Source organism: Rana temporaria, chromosome 4 (genome assembly GCF_905171775.1).
Source record: "Rana temporaria chromosome 4, aRanTem1.1, whole genome shotgun sequence".
Classification (NCBI taxonomy): Eukaryota; Metazoa; Chordata; class Amphibia; order Anura; family Ranidae; genus Rana; species Rana temporaria.
The window spans coordinates 87458141-87482987 of NC_053492.1; the positions used below are offsets into that span (position 1 = coordinate 87458141).

Here is a 24847-nt window from a genome sequence, read left to right on the forward strand (position 1 = left end):
TTATTGCCAATACAATAGTTTTTTTTATTTTCTTGTGTAAAAATGCTGGTAGGTAAGATTCATATATATTTATATAATATATTTATATCACTCATAAAGGGTACAAATCAATATCATAAAACTGGACACAGCCCAAGACGACGTAACAAAGATAAGCACTGTGAGTTTTTGTGTTTTAGGTCTCTGGGTGATTCAGTGCGGGAATCAAAAAGGCTTCATTTGATTTCAACGTATTTGATCAGTCACTCTTATACTGGGGGGGACATGGACACCAGCATACTTAAAGACGGTCCCGGGTTTATTGTCTGCTCGGACGTCGTTATTCTGTTTAGCTTTCCAACCTCTGCCTGCCAGGAGGGAACTTTTTTTGTGGTCATGTGTCGTCGGGCGTGCTTGGTCAGGTGATCGCTGCGCATGAATCGTCGGTCGCACAAAGGACAGGCAAATTTCTTCTCGCCCGTGTGGGTTCTGCGGTGCCGAGACAGTTCGTCTGATCTGGCAAACTTTTTATCACATCCCTCCCAGTTACAGCTGAAAGGTTTTTCTCCTGCAAAAGAAAAAAAAGAAAAGAAAAATTACAATCCAGCTGTGGAGCATTTCAGAAATGAGTTACCATCAAGCTCAATTACTAGGGGTCCTTTCACATCGCTGATCCCCGCTGGCTCACTGTGCCAAGACTGACCTCTCAGAGTCCTGCTCTCTTCTATGGGAAGATCAGATGAAAACAGACTGCCCATTTTCATCCGCGCCGATCATCCAGACAGATGGAAAATAGGGTCACCATCCTTTCGGATTTCACAGACAGGATCGGATAGCAGCGGACATGTCACCGCTGAAATCCACGGCTCTATAGAAGTGAATGGAGCGTCCGATCAGGTCCGCCTGAAAAAACTGACAGATTGACCTGATCGGAAAGCCTGTGTGAAAGGGGCCTAAAGTCTACATATGTTCTCATTCACAGCATTGTCTATTACTAAAATATCAGTGCCCCACAAAGTGCTTGGAATCGCCATCGGTGTTGCCCAAAGCAATCATTCCATCTCCCCTTTTCATTTGCTAACCGCAAATAAAAGAAAAAAGCAGAGAATCCGATTTGCTGCTATGGCAACACCGGTCTTAAAGGCACTCTGATAAAAAAGGCTCAATGTTACGTGAGAGCTCTGTGACCCAAGACATTTATAAACTGTCTAAAAGAATGCTCTGTGCCATCAACAGTAAGTGATCAGATTATCCCTTTATAGTCTATTGGTAGCTGTGGGCAACACAAAACACGGGCCGACTTTAAGACACTTTGACAAATGAAGCCGCGCAAGTCTAACAGTTGCCACTAAATATATTTTTTTATTTTTTTAATCCTATTTTGTTTCAAACAGTTGTTTTTTTAAAAATGGAAACCAGCAACTTGCAACACTAGCAAACTGACTTTTTCAAATATGTTTAATGGCGGGGGGGAAACCTACATTAAAAAAAAAAAAAAAAAAAAAAAAAAAAAACTGGCAAAAACATTTACTGTAAAAAAGACAGGATATAGGATTGATGTAATAAAAGGCAGAAAGACTGCACTCTACAAAGTGCATTTACCCCCTGCGAGTGCAGTTGCGCCAGAGCTTAGTAAATGCTTAGCAAAGAATACCCAATCATATGCAAGAAAAAATAAAAAAAAAACACACACGAAAAAAAACAAAAAAACACACACACACACACACACACACACACACACACACACACACACACACACACACACACACACACACAAAAGAAGAAAACCATGTACAATGCGATACATTTTCAGCATGGCAGAATCAAGAAGGCGGAAGACCCAGCACCCAGAAGATGCCGGTACCAAGAAGGGACCTCACAGACATTGGATGGGAGGCAAGTATTGCAGTTTAGTTTCACTTCAAATTTAAAATGGAAAAAAACAAAAAATGCTTCTTTTTACTTCGGCTTGTAAATTAAAACTGCATCACAATATTTAGGTCCACTAAAAACGTCACTAGACAAACTTAGCTGACGATCGGATAAAGATTGAGGTCCACGCTGCTCCAGTTCTGGGTACAAAACGAATTATCGCTACAGACATTTATAGGGATACTAATCTTCATATAGTCTGAAGAAGATCAAATGACCGAAAAGTGAATTTAGGGCACCATTTACTGTCTTAAAAGGACAAGTATAGCCAAAGCCATTTTGGCTGTACTTTCCCTGTAGGTCACAGAAGTGAAATTCGCACTCTTGCGACTTGGTTCCAGCTAAGAGTTGGCTAAAGTCCACTGTCGGCTGAGGTCACAGAGCTGGCCCAGGCTCTAAAAAGATCCCAACCATATGGTTAGGATCCAGCCAGATGCTTGAACCAGTCTGGAGTCTTAGAAGTGGTGGGGGACAGATGCATCATCGGCCTGATGCTGCATGTACCTAGGGGAGTATATTTTTCAGAACCCCATACCTCTTTTAATTTCCCAGACGAACAGTGAATTTAGGGAACCATTTAAAAAAAAAAAAAAAAAAAGGAGAAATAGGGCCAAAGCTGCAATTTGTTCTGCACCCTTGTGACTTGTTTTCAGCCAACAGCAAGCTAAAGCCTGCTGTTGGCTGATGTCGGAGTCCAGGCTCTGAAAAGATACCAAGCTTATGGTTAGGACCCACCCAGATCCCTGGACCGGCAGCTGACTCAGCCTTTCAGTGAGCCACTTGGAGCCTGGGCCAGCCTCTCCGGCCCCCTCCACAGCCTAGAGCTCCAGTGAGTGCTGGAGGGGCAGGGCAGAGAGCTGGTGACTGACAGTCACAGTCTCTCTACTCTCTGAAGGCTAAGAACTCAGTGACTGATCAGCAGTCTTTGATCTCTCAGTCTTAGAAGTGGTGTGGGACAGATACAGCATCAGACCGAGGCTGTATCCACCTAGGGGGGTATAATTTTACCCTGAAACTCATACCTCTTAATTTTGCAAACAAATTACATTCATAAGTACTGAAATTACTTCAAACCTTTTATTAAATAACATTACAGTAAAAAAATGATTGTGAAAAAACTGGACAGATTGATTGACAAAAAAAAAAGCCTCACCTGTGTGGGTTCGAAGGTGTGCTTTGAGGTGGGAGCTTTTGAAGTAGGTCTTCCTGCACCCAGTGAAATTGCAGACGTAGTTGCGCCTTCGGGAAAAGTCCATTTGTGGGGGGCTAGTCTGCCCAGAAGTAATAAATACAGGAGCTGGAGCAAGAGGCAATAGCTTTGTGTTTCCGACTGTCATTAGAGTCTGTGGACACTGATGAGATGGCTGGGTGACAGATGCTTGAGGGAGGACGAACATAACAGTCCCTGGAGACATTGGTGTGCCCATAAGAACTTGCTGTGAAAGGGAGGTGGTTTGGGGCAAAATGGGTTTAATGGTATTGCACATGGGTTGAGAAGGTGGCTTAATAAAAGCGGAGATAACACCAGGTTGCCCGTTTACTGGAATCATCTGGCAGAGAACAGGGGAACTAGAAGCCGGAACGGAAAGCAACGGATTGGTCTCGTTTGAGTGTTCATTTTCACATTTCACTGGCTCCTGTGTCTGTACACTGGCAGTTTGTGGTCTCCCAGTGTTTACATTTGCACAGGGAATTTCAGTCTGTGGAAGGTACATAGGGGAGTTGCTTCTGGACAGGTCCTCTTGGACAGGAGTCTCTTTGGTGAGCTTGGAATGTTTGACATCACAGTTTCGGGAGGATCCGGCTGTTGGTGCTTTAGGTAGGGATTGGGGGAGGTGGTGGAAGGCAGATGTGTCAGCTGTGTGACGTATGACACTTGTGACCATTGCCCTGCAGGGCTGTGACCTTTCTGACGTCTCACAGCTCTGCGAGGACAAGCTGTGGACTGCTGGAGTAAAAGGCTTGGACGCATTAGAAGACGAAACAGAACAATGAGAACTGCTGGACATGACAGTCACTGGCTTGGAATAGGTCACTTGGCAGGCAGGAGGGAGTGTTGTACAAGGCTCAGTAAATTCTGGACTGTGTGGCGGAGTCATGCACTGGAAAGCAAAAAACAAAACAAGCATAAGATAAATGGCGTCATGAAATTTAGTGTAATGGTGCGATGACCATGCAAGGACTTGTCTGCACTGAATACACTTGAATTTATTCATTCTGCATTTTAAATGTCTAAAAAAAATATTTTCAGTTTTACTAAAGTTAATGGACCATGAAACACGCACAAGGAATTAAAATAAGACTTTTACAAAGTAAAAAAATTTTAATACAAAAACTTAAATGTTTAGGCTTACTGATCCACTAGGGCAGGGGTCTCCAAACTTTTTAAGCAAAGGGCCAGTTTACTGTCCTTAAGGCTTTAGGGGGGCCGGACTGTGCCCAGTGAGAGTAGAAAATGCCCTGGCATCAGTGCCCCATCATTGGTTTTAATGAGAGAAATAATGACCCATTGTTGATATCAATTAGTAGAATCATACTCCATCGATGGTGTCAGTAGCAGTGGGGGGAATGGTGCCCCATCATTGGTGGAATATTGCCCCAACGGCCAGATAAAGGCAAGCAAAGGGCCACAGCCGGCCCCCGGGACGCAGTTTGGAGATCACTGCACTAGGGTTAGGCTGGGTTCACACTACGGTTTTCCCGTCCGTCAGCCGCATACGATTTATATGAAAAAACGTATGCGGCTGAAACGGACGGGAACGTATGGCACCGCACATATGTGCGTTTTCCATTAACATTAATGTTAAAGGAAAACGTATGCGGTTGCCATACTGTTTTAAAAACGACCGCAAAACCGTGGTTGAACACGGTTTTGCGTACGTTTAAAAAACGTTTTGCCAGCAAATCGTACGCACCCGGATGCATCCGAGTGCATACGATTTGCAATGCATTGTCTATCTCTATGTTTTCCCGTCCGGGCCCGTACGTTTTCAATACTGAAATCGTATGCGGCTGACGGACGGGAAAACCGTAGTGTGAACCCAGCCTTACTGTGCCCTGAAAAAAAGATGCTTGCAAAAGACACCTAATGTGAACCTGTGTCCATACTATGCACATTTGAAGTGCTTTTTCTGCCTGTTCAGAATATGTGAACACTTTAACCACTTGACCACCGGGCCTATTCTGGCACTTCTCTCCTTCATGTAAAAAAATCACAATTTTTTTGCTAGAAAATTAATCGGAACCCCCAAACATTATATATATATATATATATTTTAGCAGACATCCTAGGGAATAAAATGCCAATCATTGCAACTTTTTTTCCCCTCGCACGGTATTTGCGCAATAATTTTTCAAACAACTTTTGGATTAAAAAATAGCAAAACAGTAAAGTTAACCCAATTTTTTTGTATAATGTGAAAGATGATGATGTTACGCCGAGTAAATAGATACCTAACATGTCACGCTTTAAAATTGCGCACACTCATGGAATGGCGCCAAACTTCGGTACTTCAAAATCTCCATAGGCGACGCTTTAATTTTTTTTACAGGTTACTATTTTCAAGTTACAGATGAGTTCTAGTGCTAGAATTGTTGCACGCGCTCTAACGCACGCGACGATACCTCATAGGTAGGGTTTGAACAGCGTTTACATATGTCGGCGGGACTTGAATGCGTGTTCGCTTCTGAGCGCGAGCTACCGGTGATGGGGGCGTTTAAAAAAAATAATTCTTTCATTTTACTTCATTTTTACACTTTTTTTTTTTTTTTATCACTTTTATTCCTATTACAAGGAATGTAAACATCCCTTGTAATAGGAATCAGTGTGAAAGGTCCTCTTTATGGAGAGATGTGGGGTCAATAAGACCCCACATCTCTCCTCCAGGCTTACAAGCATGAAATCGGTGAAAAAAAAAAAAACATTCACCGATCTCACATTGACAGCCGCGATTGCGGCTTTGTTTACTTCTGGGTACCGGGCGTGACGTCATAACATTGCGCCCAGGCCTCCGATGGTCATAGAGATGACTGGTCACCAGTCACCTCTATGCTTCCCCAGCCAGCGCCGGCCGATTTGCTCCGATGGCACGGGAGAGCCCGGAGAAGCACCGGATGGCGGCGAGAGGGGGGGGGTCAAGACGTCCCCTCCCGCTGCCTATAAGAACGATCAAGCGGCGGAACTGCCGCTTTGATCATTCTTATTGTGCACAGAATCGCCGGCTGAAGACGGTGATATCTGAATGATGCCTGTAGCTGCACCCATCATTCAGATATCACCGCACAAACAGAGGACGTATTTTCTCGTACTGCGGTGGGCAAGTGGTTAAACGAATCCCCATTCTCACCTCTGCAGCTATAGGCATTGTGGAGAAATTCTATATATCTATATCTATCTATCTATCTATCTATCTATCTATCTATCTATCTATCTATATATATATACACACACACACACACACACACACACACACACACACACAATATATGTGAATATTGTAGCCAGCCATGTCTATGCAAACCTAAAAAAAAAAAAATTGACAAGCATTTTGATTTTACTGTCCAATCCTTGAGCTTAGCTATGGTCAGCTGTAGGCAACGCATAAACAGCGGTTACTTGCGCTCCTTAAGTCGACACAATTTAAGTCCATTGCTCCCGAACAGACTGCTATGCATCAAAAGGTCAACAAACGCAGAGCTACATAACCGTGTTCACTCCTAACTCTCCTCCCAGCTGAGACCCAGGACTCTCGGGCCCTTTTCCATAAGGGAGGTAGCCATAGAGAAGGGAAGACATCTAAACAAAACAATCATGTGCCAGCTTTAATAACATACAGTTCCAGGTCCCACATCTCTGTCCTGTGTTTTCATGCCCGATTAATTAACTACAAAATGTAAGAGCGGTTTGCAGCATATTAGAAGGAATTACAGAAACAGAAGGCAGCAAGTACACGCTGTACATAAGCTCTGCAAACTGGCCTGTGCCTACCGGCAGAACAACAGGAATCCATAGAAATAGTCTGATTATGTAGTAACAGTGCACAGGTCCGGGGGGGGGGTTTGGAGAGAGCGTGTGCGTCGCTGTCGCCATAACATTACTCAAGCCCGATGCTGAATTTATACTTAAAGCTTACCTACACCCAAAAACAAATATTATATAGAAAGAGAGAAAACGAGAGAGGAAACGAGAGAGGAAACGAGAGAGGAAACGAGAGAGGAAACGAGAGAGGAAACGAGAGAGGAAACGAGAGAGGAAACGAGAGAGGAAACGAGAGAGGAAACGAGAGAGGAAACGAGAGAGGAAACGATAGAGAGGAAACGAGAGAGGAAACGATAGAGAGGAAACGAGAGAGGAAACGAGAGAGGAAACGATAGAGAGGAAACGATAGAGAGGAAACGATAGAGAGGAAACGATAGAGAGGAAACGATAGAGAGGAAACGATAGAGAGGAAACGATAGAGAGGAAACGATAGAGAGAAAACGATAGAGAGAAAACGATAGAGAGAAAACGATAGAGAGAAAACGATAGAGAGAAAACGATAGAGAGAAAACGATAGAGAGAAAACGATAGAGAGAAAACGAGAGAGAAAGAGAAAAAAAGAGAACTACACTTTTATTTATCTTTACATTCGCTTTAACCTAAAAATTGGGTAATATATTGCATTTGCGTGCCCTCAAATAAAATGTTGTGTATGTTTTTTACTGACAATTTCCACTCAAATACTGTGTGATTGCAGATTGGAACTACCGCCATTTAATTCTCCAGAGTCTCCACTAAAGTACCAGATCCTCCACTTTTCCCGGCAGCATCTTCTCCCCTACAGTTAGGAATGCAGACATCTAGACCAAAGCAGGGTCAAAGTAGTTCTGCATTCAACAGTTGTAAAGTGTTTTCCCTCTCCCCCAGACAAAATGAGCAGTGAAGTTGGGCTTCAACTGTGGGCTGTGAAAGTTTGGGAAAAGGACTTGTGAAAGATTGGGACCGAATCGCTCTAGGTTGACATCTCTATAAGCCAAAAGAGTGAATACGAAATCACTTTGGGGCCGATTTACTAAAAGTAGAGTGCAAAATCTGGTGCAGCTGTGCATGGTAGACATCCAGCTTCTAACTTCAGCTTTTTCAATAAAACTGACAAAAAAAAAAAACCCTGGAAGCTGATTGGCTTCTATGCAGAGCTGCACCCGATTTTGAATTCTCCAGTTTTAGTAAACCAACTCCTTTAAAGCGGGGGTTCACCCTTAGAGGGCACTTTTCCCCCTTCGCTTCCTGCTCGTTATTACTAGGGGAATCGGCTATTTATTTTAAAATATGTGCAGTACTTACCCGTTTACGAGACGCATCCTCTCCGTCGCTTCCGGGTATGGGCTTCGGGAATGGGCGTTCCTTCTTGATTGACAGGTTTCCGAGAGGCTTCCGACGGTCGCATCCATCGCGTCACGATTTTCCGAAAGAAGCCGAACGTCGGTGCGCAGGCGCAGTATAGAGCCGCACCGACGTTCGGCTTCTTTCGGCTACGAGTGACGCGATGGATGCGACCGTCGGAAGCCTCTCGGAAGAATGTCAATCAAGAAGGAACGCCCGCTCCCGAAGACCATACCCGGAAGCGACGGAAGAAGATGCAGCTCGAAAACGGGTAAGTACTGCACCTATTTTAATACAAATAGCCGATTCCCCTAGACCGAACGAGCAGGAATCTAGGGGAAGAAAAAAAAAAAATTTAGAAATGGGTGAACTCCCGCTTTAAGTCTATGGCACTGAATGTCACACGTAGCTGCGTTTAGCACTGGTGTCATTAATGCTTATAATGAATGCTATTCTTGAACACTGGTGGTAAATGTGTTCATTCTTACCAGGGTGGCCAGAGAGTGGAAATCTTTCGATATGGACGAGGACGACTCGAATTGTAGTAGGCAATCAGAGGAGTCAGAAGCTGGAGTCAGTGGCCTCATCTTCAGCACTTCCCCTTTGTGAGATCGCTGACCCCAGGAGCTCATACACACCAGAGCTTCCACCGCCTCAAAGTCATTCTGCTCCAGTGTGCTGCAGGAGGAACGTTCGCTGTCATGTCTCTTCCTTTCCAGGATCGACTCACAGATGTCCATGAAGTCAACCTATGGAGACAAAGTAAATGGGCAACTTGATCAATAAGAATGGCACACTATATTAAACACCACCTGTGGATTTGGTCACAATAAAATAACAACATAGTCCTTCCTGTACATCAGTGTCTTCAGTCTACTCTTCACTCCATAGTGCCCCCTGTACATCAGTCTCTTCAGTTCCCCTTTCACATCATAGTGCCCCCTGTACATCAGTGTCTTCAGCCTACTCTTCACATCATAGTCCCTCCTGTACATCAGTGTCCTTGGTTCCCCTTTCACATCACAAATAGCAAAATGACGGCCGGGCAGTGGTTTAGTTATCCTGACTGGGCGTCAGAAGATGTCCAGCAGGATAAGCCGCATCGCGACAATCGGTGGCATGGTGTGTCAGTCTGATACACCGCAACACCGATCTCGGTAAAGAGCCTCTGACGGAAGGGCTCTATACCACGTGATCAGCCATGTCCAATCACAGCTGATCTCAGTGTAAACAAGAAGAGAGGTTTATTGGCATTTCCTCACTCGCGTCTGACAGAGTCAGGCTCTCCTGACTTGGGGGTGGGTTTGCGCCGATTGTTTATCAGTGCAGCCCCCCCGCGGATGCCTGCCCAGGACCACCAGGTATGCCAATCAGTGCCCAGGCAGATGCCAGTGCCCATGACAGCAATGCCTGCCAGTGCCGCCTCTTCGGTGAAGGAGAAAATGTACTTATTTACAAGATTTTATATCAGAAATAAAGAAAAAAGGTTTACTTTTTCAAAATTTTCGGTCTTTTTGTTTAGCAAAAAATAACAGCAGAGGTGATCAAGTACCACCAAAAGAAAGCTCCATTTGTGGGAACAAAATTATATAAAAAAAAAAAAAACTGTTTGGGTACAGTGTAGCATGACCGTGACAGCGCTGAAAGCTGAAAATTGGCCTGGGCAGGATTGGGGGGGCGGAGTGCCTGGTATTGAAGTGGTTAAAGGTTAGTCCGACATGTCATACAGGGCAAAGTACCAGGTTCTCTTCATAGTCTACCCCCTCTGCTACTAATACTTGCCTTGCCCACACTACAGTCAGTCACCTTTCACCATCCAGAGCCCATGTCAATACCCAATATTTCTAAACAGGACAGCCGATTGGACCTCCTCCTTCTCCCATGATGCACTGCTCCACGCCAAGCAGCCCATTTCCAGGTCTGAGCGGAACATATTGTGGTCAAGGAGAAGAAGGTCTTTAGTATCACAGACACGGAGCTGATGCCAAGCTTTTTATTCAGGCATTCAGTTCACTGGGCAATAGAAAAGAAGTGAGATTACAGATGAAATACACATACAAGAGCTGCTTTGCCTGCCAACAGATTTGTATTTCTGGCCATCCACTGCTGAGACTAAGCTGGCCATACAAGGTATGAATCTCAGCAGGAACAGGCCGTGATTTGAACAGTCAATGGGCAGGCTGAATGTACCAAGTAAATCGATCAACCAACTTGGGTACAACCAGCCTGCTGGATGCTCTTATTAAACGCTAACGGCTGCTATATCTACCAACAACCATCACCATCTTCTCCCAGCAGGGATGGCCTCCCCCAGCGGGAGAAGACAATTGCTTGGCAGGAGGAATTCCCGTCTGTAATGATGGGGAAATCGGTGGCTGTAGGAAAGAAACGTGCACTGTACATGGGCTGCCTAACAATTCTGCTCCATAGCGCATCCATATCTAGCATCTTCCTTTACTGTAGTTTTACTTTCACTTACAGGTCCTCTACCCACCCCCACCCTGTGATTGGACAGTGAAAGGAAATACAACATCTGTCACTCTCCTGCCATCGGTATTCTCCTTACGCAACAAATATGACCAGCTCCTTGTGCTGTACAGTAGAATACGATGACTCCAGGTCAAAATTTGGTACTTGCATTGCATTTAAAAAAATACATTTAAAGATGTATTAAAGGGATATCAGTTTGTAAAGATCTCTCAGCAGCTGATGTAGTCACTTACTAAATATGCAGCTTTTCCAATTTATAACCCTTGCCCATGTTCCTGTTCAAGCTGGTGCCATGACCACTGCACCCCGGGTTTCTTGTTTTAGGGCAGCATCCTATGGAGCCACCCTTGCATGCAAGGACTAGAGCTGTGCCTCCCTCCTTGGATAGACTGGAGAGGGTATAGAACCCATTAGGTGTTTTTTTTTTTTTTGGGGGGGGGGGGGGGGTCTGTGCCCACACCAGGGAGATACACCCTCTCTGCTTACAACGAAAGTAAAATAAATTCCAAAGTTTTGAGTTGTCCCCCCCAAATAAAAAAAAGATGGGAAATCTTTTAATAAGTTCACTCATTCTGATGAGCTGAGGAGCCTCAAGGGATTCCCTCTCACTTCCTGGTTTGGCTATGGGACAGGAAGTGAAGGGCAATCGCCCCAATGGCAGATACATAGCAATAAAACACTGACAAGGATTATAAACCTTCCTTTACTCCATCTAAAATGGAAAAGGTAAAAGTATAAATACTAAAATCGTTACAAAGTAGAAGTTTCATCGCTATAACATCTACTGGTAAAATGCAGCTCAGCCCACTGCATACAATGAAGCACAAATTGCAGTGCTAGTATCTTTTTTTGTTGTTGCTTAAAGTGGATGTAAACCCAGCTCTGAGCAATCCTCTTATTGTTCAGTGAAAATTAACAGACTTCCAGATAAAAACCTGTCTAAATAAAAAGTCCTTTCCGTCCCCTTGCTTCGAGTGACATACATTACCTGTCACAATGAACTGTGGATCACCCCCCATATTATGATCAACATCCAGGAATGTGCATGTGTCCAAGCTAGTGCACAAGATATGTAAAAACCCTGTCACTCGAAGCAAGGGGACGGAAAGGACTTTTTATTTAGGCATGTTTTTATCTGGAAGTCTGTTCATTTTCACTGAATAAAATTGGATTGCTCAGAGCTGGATTAACTGTGTGGCAAGACTGGGCACAGATGATAGGAAATCTTATTCTCTACATTGTGACATCCACTTTAATTTTCTATGTGGTCTGATGACCACAAAACCACAGCCCTCATCTCTGATGTGCATCTGGTGGGAGGAGACTACACCGTCCCCTCCCTCTGACAGCACCCAGACTGGTGGGAGACTACTACGTCGTCGTCCCCCTCCGATTGCGCCCAGACTGGTGGGAGGAGACTACTACGTCCCCCCCCCCTCCGACAGCGCCCAGACTGGTGGGAGGAGACTACCATGTCCCCTCTGACAGCATCCAGACAGCATTTTAAATAGCAATTTTTAAGGCCCCACACAGTGTTGCCCAATGCATAGAGAAGGCAATCTGCCACATGTCCTATTGTTTCAGTTCACACAAACACGCTGCATCAGTGTGCAATGAAAAAAAAAAAAAAAAAAAAAAAAGTAGGACCGGATGCAATTTTACGCAGTGCACTCAAGGTCCCATTCACACCTGAACGTAACGTTTTTAGGCAGAAAGTCATGCGATTTTGTACAGGTCACCAATGTAAAAGGCTGAAGAACGCCTGTAATCTGCCTAAAAAAGTTCCAGAACTTCTTTGAGCTCCAGGCGTTTTGGAGCTTCAGGCTTCAAGCGTTTTGGAGTGGGGGGGAGGGGGAAGAACTCCCATGGGACTTGTAGTTTCACAACAGCTGGAGGGCCGCCAGTTTGAGACTCCTGCTTTAAAGGGCAAGTTCACCTTTACAGAAAAATCTGTAAGGTGAACTTACACTGGACTCCCTTGCCCATCGCACCCGGCCCCGCAGTACCTGAAGCCAGCAATCTCCCGCACTGACACATGGTAAATCGGCTTTACTGGTCCAGGGAGCAGAAATCCCCCAGGATTTAATCTTTCACATTGGAGCGATTTGTCATGCGATTTAAGAGATCAAATCGCATGACCAGTCGCATCCTATTGGAGGCAATGACACTGCTCCAATCGGTGCAACCCCAATTTTGCAGTGCTGTACAGATTTGCAGAAATAGTTCCTGCAATACTTTTGCTGATTTCAGGAGCGACTTCAATAGACATCTGTGCATGAAGCCACACAAGTCTCAGGTAGCGCCTGAAATCGTGCTGACCTTGCTACTTTGAAATCGAGTGAAGTGGGCGCAATTTCAAAGTAGCATCAATGTGAACCAAGGCTAAACATACTTTGTAAAAGGTACATATAGGTGGCAATCTAATTGGTTGGCACCGACCAATCAGAACCCGTGTAGCCTGTCCTGTCAGCGCTGGAGAAGAGAGAAAGACGTGGGGATTTCTAATCCCCGGACGGGTAAAGCGGCTATACGATGTCAGTGCGGGAGATCGCTGGCCTCAGGTACTGGGGAAGGGGGTCCAGTGTAAAGTTCACCTCATAGATGTTCTGTAAAAAGGTGAACATAAACTTTAAGGGTCCATTTACATCAATGTGTTACAGCAGCACGTTACATAAGCTGATGAGTTGCAGGTCCATTCGTCTTGAAAAGCACCCAAAAGGTAATGAGGTAACACACACTGCAATGAACTACAAATGCCAATGCACCATGCTGTGTAGCATTACGTACATTTTGTGGCATTTGCATTATTTTTTATGGGCTGCAACATACACTGAACTGTGACATAACAACCATTACAGCACAAATATAAAAGGGCCCTAAATGTGTCCGTTCATTCTTCCCAACCCCAGCTTACATAACATTATTCCCATGTAGATGTTATAAGCCAATTGTGGAGACGTCTTTAATCGATCGCTGTGAAGAAATTCATCTCTATGAAGATGTAATCACTGTGTTGGGGCCCCCGGCACTCATTTCATGAAATTTCCCATATCAGCTTCTCATTCAGCATTCATCGAAGTGCTTGTAGGAGGGGGGAGACATCAATACTGGCGTTGTTCCTAATGCTCTCCTGCAGGATCACATCAGACTGAATGCCCCCGTCCTGTCATCGGGCACACCAGCACACGCAGGGTGCACCCCTTAATATGGGGTCATTTGGTGAAACGTGACAACAATTTCAAGAAAGGAAAAAGAAAATCCTTCCTCAGCGCTGCCTGTGCAGTGTGTGTGTGTGTGAGAGAGAATCGCGCCGTTCTCCATGTCCTCAGATAACCTGAGCCAACGTGGAGATGAGAAGTGTCACAGTACTCTCCTCACAGGCTAAATTGGACCCGACCGTCTGCTTATCACTCACAATCATTGACCAGAGAAAAACACACAGTCAGCCAAACACAATACTTAATGGCGACATTTATCATAAGTGGAGCAGCTGTGCACAGCAACCAATCAGCTTCTAGCTTCAGCTTGTTACAATTAAGCTTTGAAAATGGAAGACACAAAGATCCCTTTCACACTGAGGTGCTTTGCAGACGCTATAATGCTTAAAATAGCGTCTGCAAAGCGCCCTGAAAGAGCGTCGCCATTCACTCCAGTGTGAAAGCCTGAGGACAGCAGGACAGTAAAAAAAAAGTTCTGCTAGCAGCATCTTTGAGGTGCTGTAGGAGCGGTGAATACACAGCTCCTAGAGCGGTGCTTTGCAGGCGGTTTTAACCCTCTCGAACCGCTAGCGAAGGTTAAAAGCGCCCCGCTAGTGGCAGAATAGCGCCACAAAAACGATGGTAAAGCAGCAATGAAAATAGCGGTGCTTTACCGCCAACGCCCCCACCGCCCCAGTATGAAAGGGGCTAAAATGATTGGTTGCCACGATTCTGGCTGCACCCGTTTTGAGAATATTTCCCTCAATTTCTATTAGGCAGTGCAAGGCGCTTTGATGAACAGTATCCCATGGCAACCACATCCGGCGCAAATCAGATCAAGGAAAGGTGACTGCACTTTGTACCTTTCCATTTGTCCCTGTATAAAACCATGAGGGGGATGTGGGATGTACTGCCCGCACCAACCACTTTTCTGGTTTCATGTACCAGAGAACGAAGTATGGTTACTCGCTTTTTATTCAGCATTGTAAATCAGCCCCTCACACAGAACAATGATGAAAAGCACCGCCGGCCATACATACTATACAGCGTTATTGGATGAGTCCGCAGTACTGGTTACTATATTGTGACTGGCAGATTACCCAAAGAGTGGCTGGATCTGATTGGATGCTACGACTGCTAAGGGAACAATTTTTCACCCAGCTTCTTTCAAATTTTGGAGGAGAAGGATGCCAATAGGGCCACCTGTGAAGCGAATTTCAATGGGCTCATCAGGAACTGGCTGAAATTTGCTCAAATAACATGATTTTTGATTGGTTGCTATGAGCCACTTGAAGGGCACTTTTCAGCAGTTTGGCTGCATTGCAATGTGCAGGTTACCCACAGTTTTCCATAGACCTCCATTGTGTCCCATGTTTTTTGGTGCGTTTTCTGAAAGTTCACCAAGTCCTGCATGCTGCATCTTTGGTGCACAGCTAAAAAAAAAAAAAAAAAAAAAAAAAAACTGACAAGCTTTTAAGCCAGGGCAACAAAAAGGTTAAACCAGAACTAAAGACATTTTCATCACCCTTGCAGCCAATTTATTGAAGAAGACTAAGGATGAGCTCTGGCGTGTTCACATAGAACACGTGCAGAGCCCGCCAGGAAGTGTGCACGGCGCTGCGCTAATAACAGCCAGGGAGACATTTCCCGATCTCTGCAGCAGAGCATCGGGACAATGTCTCCCTGGCTGTGATTAGCACAGCGCCGTGCACACTTCCTGGCAGGCTCTGCACCTGTTCTATGCGAACACGCCAGAGCTCATCCTTAGTCTTCAATAAATTGGCTGCAAGGGTGATGAAAATGTCTTTAGTTCTGGTTTAAACTTAAGAAAACAAGTGTCAGAAAAAGATTTGGACTTTAAGGCCCAGTTCACACTGATGCGAGTTTATAATGAATGTGATGCGAATTTAGAATGTTTTTGACGCATGTCATCCATAAAGTCATTGTTTTTAATGACAATCGTTCACATACATGCGTTGCGATTCCTCTACAAATGCGATAAAGAAAAAAAAAAAAAAAAGTCTTACAGCGCTGCGTTGCGAATTCAGTGTCCATAGACAGCAATGTAAATCGTTCTTGAATCGCATTGATGGTTCACATATGTGGGAATTCAACCACACTACTCTCCACAAAAAACAGGAAATACACAGGAAGTGAACACTTTTTTCTTTAACATTATGATTCCATTGACTAGAACATTAATTGCAGAATGTCCAACTCCTGAAATTCGCAGTAAATTCACACCTCACACAGGACAAAAAAAAAAAAAAAAGGAACAAATTTGCAGAGCTGCAGTGTGAACCCAAGTGGTTAAACTTCCTGTATTTACACACAGGTTTGCTCTAAGAAGGAAGTTAGTTACAATGTTTCATGTTGTTACAAACTCGGCAGACTGCCCAGATTTTTACTTTACACACACAAAGAAGTTTATCCCTTTGATCTAAGAAGGAAGCATTAGTTACACGTTTCCTGTTAAAAATAACTTGGCAGACTGCCCGATATTTTGACAGCTGAGTGATCAGATAAGTCTCTCCACTCATTATATGAAAGAATCGGCAAACTGCATTGGAGATCGGGGGGGGGGGGGGGGGGGTTTAAATCGAGATCACGATTTTGTAACGATTGTGCAGCCCTACGCAGGAGTTTCATCATCTTGTGTCAGCCAATGAACAGGCTTGAAAGATCGGCACTCTGGGAGAAGATGCCAGTGCCAAATGAGACCCCCTTGAGAACTTTGGACCTTAGCGAGAAGGCAAGTCACTGACTTTAGTTCCACTTTAACAGGCGATTGATGTAACCAGCCACACAAGGGTCTTTAAAGAGACACTACTGAAAATTAACCCACTGAGGTCCAGTTCACACCATAGAAACGCAGTCCAGATCCGATCCAGATGCTTTTCTGCATGAGCGTTTTTGATGCGTTCCAGTGCATTTTCCCCCCTCTTTTTCTTAACCTTAAATAAGGCCATGTGTGTTCCAGTGCATGTTTGATGCGTTTTACAGTGCAGGAAAAATGCAGAAGGTTTTTTTTTCTGGACTTCACTGAAACTGCAAGCACTGGTAAACTATGCCATAAAAAAAAAAAAAAAAAAAAAAAAAATGCATAACCTACTTTCTATGCGTTTTTGATGCATAAAAAAAATGCACTGGACTGCATGTGGTGTGAACTGGCCCTGAAAGGATTTCCCTGCGTCTCTGCACACCTAACTCCAGGTTTACTTTCACTTCAAAGAGTTTCTTGGGACCAAATAGACTCAAAGAAAATTTTACAAAACTGCTGCAGTAATGGTCAGTGCTTTATAAACTGTGTCATCGGCTACACACAGCGCTGTGTTCCTGCAGTACAGGGACTTCCCGTCTACAGCTGGAACAAAATCAAACTTGGCTCAGAACTAACCCATCATTCACAGGAAGCACTGTGTTCTACCAGCAAATACAAAGCTTCCTCCTGATTGACTGAGGTGGGCGGATGGGGTCACGATCTCCACCTCAGCCAATCAGAGGAAGCCTTGTATTCATTAATAAAAATGCAAGGCTTTGTGTGAATGGCTGAGCAGCTATTTAAAGGGAAAGTATCTTTTTTCGGCGGTACCTGCACCCACTTCCTCGTTCTTGACCTAGGTGAGGATGATATCACCCCACCCACCTGTGATGAGCTTCATTTACACAGCATATGCTTAGGTCCTGCACAGAATGCAGGTTCTTGCTAGCAGAGCTAACCGCATGACAAGTTGTACCCAATTATTTCCAATTGGTACCATTCATATCCGTGTGACTTCAAAGTAGTCCCTCCACTACTTTGGTCCAACGTTGATGCGACTTGAGACCTATAAACCTCAAGATTACACAGGCATTGCTTCAAGTCGTGGCAAAAATTGCGTGATTTTCAAGTTTCACAAGTGTGAAAGGGGGCCTTCCAATGCCTTTATGTGTGCATTAGAGCTGCACGATTAATCATTAAAGAATCAGGATTGCGATTCTCCCCCCTCGCGATCTTAACACGGCATTTTCCCGACTCTATGCAGAGTTCTCTGCTCATAGCTCACAAAAAAAAAAAAGCCACACACCAGGCAGCCTGCCACGTTTATGACAACATCGCTTAGACTGAGATAAAGAGAAACATTGTAACACTTTGTCCTATTGGATCAACAGGAATGAACTTTGGTCTGTAAACCCAGGTTCACACTGACAGCGGGATTGAAATCGTGCGAGTTCAGCTGAATTCACACGATTTCATTCCCACATGTCAGTCCGACTTCGGGGGTGATTTCTGAGACATCTGTGCAGCAACCCGCACAGATGTCTATACAAATCGCACCCCAAAGGTCGCCAAAAGTAGTAAAGAAACCACTTTTGGGAATCAATGCGGCGCCGTAAAGTGAATCAATGCTGCGCCGCAAAGTCGCACCATTTCAGATGGTGCCATTAGCTGCCGATTTGGCATACGATTTAACATGTCAGTGTTGAGACGGTTCAGTTGCAGGGAACACAGCGCCGGACTCCAAAGGTTGGACGGTCGGTATTAGCAGTCTGCACAATTTGTATCTGCTGACGTTGTATTTTGCATTAGCCCGGTGAAGTTCCCCGTTAAGGAGGAACTCATCATTCATCAAACTGCTGAGCTCATTTCCTGTGTTGTCTCCACAGCGGATGGCTGACCTACAGCAGTCAGGTCACTTCTCACCATCAGCCTGAATTATGATGAGTAATAGAAGCTGAACACGGGGCATGTCCCAACCTGCTCCCTGTGTACAGCTGTTTGTTATTAGGCCACTCAGACATATATAGCTGCAGGCTCAACCAGAGGAATCTCCTGTACTGTATACAACCCATCTGATTGGACGGGGTCACTGCAGGCTCAACCAGAGGAATCTCCTGTACTGTATACAAACACCCATCGGATTGGACGGGATCACTACAGGCTCAACCAGAGGAATCTCCTGTACTGTATACAACCCATCTGATTGGATGGGGTCACTGCAGGCTCAACCAGAGGAATCTCCTGTACTGTATACAACCCATCTGATTGGATGGGGTCACTGCAGGCTCAACCAGAGGAATCTCCTGTACTGTATACAACCCATCTGATTGGACGGGGTCACTGCAGGCTCAACCAGAGGAATCTCCTGTACTGTATACAACCCATCTGATTGGATGGGGTCACTGCAGGCTCAACCAGAGGAATCTCCTGTACTGTATACAACCCATCTGATTGGATGGGGTCACTGCAGGCTCAACCAGAGGAATCTCCTGTACTGTATACAACCCATCTGATTGGACGGGGTCACTGCAGGCTCAACCAGAGGAATCTCCTGTACTGTATACAAACACCCATCGGATTGGACGGGATCACTACAGGCTCAACCAGAGGAATCTCCTGTACTGTATACAAACACCCATCGGATTGGACGGGATCACTACAGGCTCAACCAGAGGAATCTCCTGTACTGTATACAACCCATCTGATTGGATGGGGTCACTGCAGGCTCAACCAGAGGAATCTCCTGTACTGTATACAACCCATCTGATTGGATGGGGTCACTGCAGGCTCAACCAGAGGAATCTCCTGTACTGTATACAACCCATCTGATTGGACGGGGTCACTGCAGGCTCAACCAGAGGAATCTCCTGTACTGTATACAACCCATCTGATTGGATGGGGTCACTGCAGGCTCAACCAGAGGAATCTCCTGTACTGTATACAACCCATCTGATTGGATGGGGTCACTGCAGGCTCAACCAGAGGAATCTCCTGTACTGTATACAACCCATCTGATTGGACGGGGTCACTGCAGGCTCAACCAGAGGAATCTCCTGTACTGTATATAACCCATCTGATTGGATGGGGTCACTGCAGGCTCAACCAGAGGAATCTCCTGTACTGTATATAACCCATCTGATTGGACGGGGTCACTGCAGGCTCAACCAGAGGAATCTCCTGTACTGTATACAACACCCATCTGATTGGACGGGATCACTGCAGGCTCAACCAGAGGAATCTCCTGTACTGTATATAACCTACCTAAAGCTTACATTCAGCTCCTCCAACAACATAGTTGTTAGATCTAAGGCTCCGGTCACATTAGTGCAATTTCAAATACAACTTGAGTCGCACAGAATTGTAAGACATTGTTTTCTATAGTGTCTGTTTACATCAATGTGACTCGGCAAGGAGTGATTTTGTGCTACTTTGGTACAATTGCAGTGCGATTTCGGCCCCATAGAACATGCAAACCTCAAAGTGACATCACATAATCGCACTGAAAATTGGATCAAAGTCAGTTTTCAGCAATGTGAACCTAGCCCAAGGCCCGGTTCACACATGTGCGATGCCAGACAGTGCATGTAATTTGCAGCGCACTGCTGTTCCCATTACATGCGATGTCTGTGCGGTGCGATTTTAGTCATACAGATAGTATGGCTGATATTGCATTGGGTCCAAACACACACAGGACCCTTTTTCTGTTCGGACCAGAATCGGATTGCATGTGTGTTCACACCTATGTGATCCGATTCATGTCCGAACTGTCAGTTAGCAGTGCGATATGCGAGCTGAAATGGGGGTGTCGTTAACATGACACTCACCAGCAGTTCGCATATGGCAGTATGAACCGCCGCGCGAGTCGGATGCGATGCGGGAACATGGTTTGACGGGTACCCACTTTTAAAAAGTCCCAGAAGAGTGCGGCCCATTTACAGCTATTCGTGCATGCGCGATAGGAATTCACTGCTGGGATGTAATATAGAAGAGTCTGTTTATTACAGTGTTGGAAAATGTGCATTATAAAACACTTGTATGATCAGATTGTATAATGTAGGATGTAGGATCACCACGCACCTTACAATCTGATTGTACAATCTTCTTTAGATCCTTTTCAAAGACCTATTGGATTTGGTAAAAATTAAAATGGATTGTTTGGATGTGTCCTCCTATTACAGTTTCTGTAAATCTTACATAGACTGTACAGTGTATGGCCGGCTCTCTAAAGGTGTAACAATCCCTGGAAGCACACATCAAACAATGCCAACATACACCTCCCTTTATTCTAATGTACATTGGAATTTAATAAGACCGGCAACCAATCAGCTTCTAGCTTAAGCGTGTTCTGTTTAGCTTTGAAAATGGAAAGTGGAAGCTGATTGGTTGCCATGCTTAAGTCTTAGTAGACCCCCCCTCAGAGGATCTGGTGGAAGTTTTATGGCTGTGATTGGTCGCTGGTCACAGGAAATCCTCAAGAGGTTCTACAAAGGGTTAATCGTCTCGTCTGCAACACTATTCCATATAGAACGATAACATTGTATCCAATGCTGTACAGAACACAATCGCAGAGATCACAAACGAGTCCTTGTCTGCAGAGCTCGCAATCATCGGATGCTTGATATAAGCCCCACCCTGGCAGTGCCGATCAGCTGTCATCCCCCGTGGACGGAGTTGTTTTGCAGATTGTGTGGGCGGAGCCTATCGCGGACAATGAGAACTTAGCATAGCGTTGGCCAACCCAGAGACAAGCGGGCAACAACTGCGAGCCCCGCCCCTCTCGGCCAGCCCAGAGGGCGGGGCCGCGCGATCCAAATATAGCCCTCCAATACGTCATCCATTAAAATAGCCATGTGAGGGGGCCGGGCGGGGGCGGGATAGGAAACGACATGGGCGCGACAGTGGAGCCGGTGGGCGGGGCCTGCGTTCAAAAAACCATCCAAAAAGAAAACAGGCAGGGCGGTTGTCATTTAAGCCCCTTTATATAGAGAGAGCAACCTCCGGCATCTAAGGGGTTACAGGATACCCCGCACCCAACACAACCACACAGAACTCCATTTCCTGGGGCGAGACTCTGCACCACTCACATCTCCCATACAATACAATCTATATATGATGAACACAGCACCACTCACATACTATACAATACAAGAACACAGCACCACTGACATCTGCCATACTATACAATACAGTCTATATATGATGAACACAGCACCACTGACATCTCCCATACTATACAATACAGTCTATATATGAGAACATACACAGCACCACTCACATCTCCTATACAAGAACACAGCACCACTGACATCTATGGGCTCAGTGTATACTCTACAATACAGTCTATATATGATGAACACAGCACCACTGACATCTCCCATACAATACAGTCTATATATGATGAACATACACAGCACCACTGACATCTCCCATATTATGCAATGCACAGCACTGTATATGAACACAGGACTCATACCACTACATTCTGCATATAAAAGCACCAAGCCCATATTATACACATATAGGGGCACTGATCCTATACGAAATAGAGTATAGAAGAGCACTGAGCCCATCAATTACCATATATAGGGGCACTGAACCCATACAAAATACAGTATAGAAGAGCAATATTATATATATATATATATATATATATATATATATACATATATATATATATACACACACACACACACACACACACACACACACACACACCATGTTATGTAAAAAAAAAAACACTGAACCCTTACCAAAAGACTGAATAGGGCACTGATCCCATTTCATACTTTACATGATCACAACACTGAGCCCATAGCATTCTGTACATAGGACTGACTGAACAGAGCACCTATAGGACCACCGAAAGTAACCTATACTATATATGTCTGATCACAGTACTGAGACCATATAATACTGTATATAAAAGAGCACAAAGCCCTTACATCACTGTATACAATAGCATTGAACCTGCATACTATGATCACAGCCCTGAGCCCACATATGGTATGGGCTCTGTGCTGTGATCATAAATATTTGTATATAAGGCATAGTGATCTTATATACAGTATTATATGGTCACTGTACATTGATGGGAGCACTGTGCCCATACAAATCATTAAATCTGCCCAGAGAGCAGAGTTATCATTATGAATCCCCCCCAGGAGGACATCCTACATCCACCCCTGCCAGTGACAGCCCCATAGAGTCCACTATATACAGAGTGATGAGATTATGGTGGTATATAGATGATGATATATACAGAGGATGTCTATACAGAGTGATGACACTTGATGTATATACAGAGTGATGAGACTATGGTGGTATATAGATAGATGATGATGATATATACAGTGAGGATGATGGTACTTAGATTAGTATAATATACAGTGAGGATATCTATACAGAGTGATGACACTTGATGTATATACAGATGATGGTATATACAGAGTGATGACACTATGGTGGTATATAGATGATATATACAGTGAAGATGTATATACAGATGATGGTACTTAGATTAGTATAATATACAGTGAGGATATCTATACAGAGTGATGACACTATGGTGGTATATAGATGATATATACAGTGAAGATGTATATACAGATGATGGTACTTAGATTAGTATAATATACAGTGAGGATGTCTATACAGAGTGATGAGACACAATGACAGATCCTCCTCCAGTGATGGTCCATCCACCTGTAAGGACAAATCACAGATCCCCTGTATATATAACAATATAAAATAATAATACACTGGAGTGTATAGGGGATAATCTGTATACCATGGGGGGTCCCTGGTGAAACATTCCTGTGCCATCCCCTTTGTCTGCCCACCTATCCCCCCCCATCCCAGGACACAATGGCGAGTTGGTGACTTACAGCCCTGTCGGTGGTGGTTACGTTGATCATGGTGTCAGGCCGGTCCAGGGTAACAAAGGATGGAGCGGTGTCGGTAGCAGGACGTGGTACCGCCTGCCAGAGCCGGGGCTGCTCATCAGCAATAACAAGCTCGCCTCCTTTGCATTGGGGATGTTACCTCGTCGTCATGTTTCATGGGAGGGCCCGGCTCCGGCGTGCACACCAACACACAGCGGGGAGGGGAGGCGCGGAAGGCAAGGTGAGGACATCGCACTCATTGCACAACCCAGAGAGGGGGGGGGGGCAGAGCCGCGGGCCAATCGGCGCTCGCCTCGGCCTCCTCTCAGCCAATGGCGGCCGAGCCGGGAGCGTGATCAGCTCGTGTTGAAGGCATGCAGCTCAGGGCTGAGTGTGCGAGAGCTTGGAAAGTAGGGGAAAGGTCGCGCGGCGGAGGGGGCGTGTCTGGAGAAGAGAGACGCGGTCTGTCACCGAGGAAGCCCCGCCCTGCCGGCTCAGACAAATACACGGAGGGAGCCGCCTGTGTACTCGGCTTGGCTCCCCTGGGGGGTGAGAGATGCCAGGCCAAGACTGCAATACAGTACAATGCTGTGCAGTGCTGGGGGGGGCAGTGGAATGCTGAGCTGGGCTCACATAGGCGCCTTGTACCCGCCCACTGACACGCCCACAGGGGAACTATACATGTTTACAAACTACACAGTTCAGGCGGAGTGCACAGTGACAGCAGACTGTTCATAAAGAGGACCTGTCAGTCCTGTACTGTCTACACCGCTACTATATACTGAAACAACAGGCACCATCTGGATCAGCTATGGTAACCAATCAGCTTCGAGCTTCACCACATTCCAATAAAGCAGAACTAAGCCCTGCTCCACACTAAGGCGCCATTCACAGCTGAGCGTTCGGGATCACGGCGGAACGCGTTCGCGATGCCATTATTTCTTAATGGCACCCCAAACGTGGTGCAATTTTTCTGCGATTGTGGATCATCAAAATGCTCCATAATTGCAGCTAAAATTGCATCCGCATACCGAGATTTGGTACGTGAGCTTCTTTTAGAGTGGAGGAAGACCCATTCAAATGAATTGTGCCGCTCTAAAAACGCTCAACTAAAAAAAGCTTGAAAAACAAGCTGCAGCAGCTGTCACTGGCAAAGGTGTGAAAGGAGCCTGGGAAACGCAGAGAACCCTGTGCGTTTCCTGCATTGCAATCTAACAGGATCCATGTGATCTGGTGCGGGAGTCAG

The 24847-nt window shown here is 45.2% G+C and overlaps 1 protein-coding gene across 1 annotated transcript; it reads right to left on the minus strand.

Moving 5' to 3' along the window:
* KLF11 (Kruppel like factor 11) lies at positions 1–23872 on the minus strand. The gene is made up of 4 exons (XM_040348613.1): positions 23605–23872; positions 8761–9021; positions 3065–4013; positions 1–547 (listed from the first exon to the last, which is right to left on the minus strand). The coding sequence occupies exons 1-4, from the start codon at positions 23632–23634 to the stop codon at positions 249–251; spliced, it is 1539 nt and encodes a 512-aa protein (XP_040204547.1). The 5' UTR covers positions 23635–23872; the 3' UTR covers positions 1–248.
* Between the last annotated feature and the right edge of the window lie 975 nt (positions 23873–24847).

Coding starts and splice junctions, on each gene's coding strand:
- KLF11 (XM_040348613.1), bottom strand. CDS start 23,634: ATGATCAACGTAACCACCACCGACAGGGCT. Junction 9,022..23,604: donor TAACCACCACCGACAGGGCT/GTAAGTCACCAA, acceptor TTGTCTCCATAG/GTTGACTTCATGGACATCTG. Junction 4,014..8,760: donor TCCACTCTCTGGCCACCCTG/GTAAGAATGAAC, acceptor TTTGCTTTCCAG/TGCATGACTCCGCCACACAG.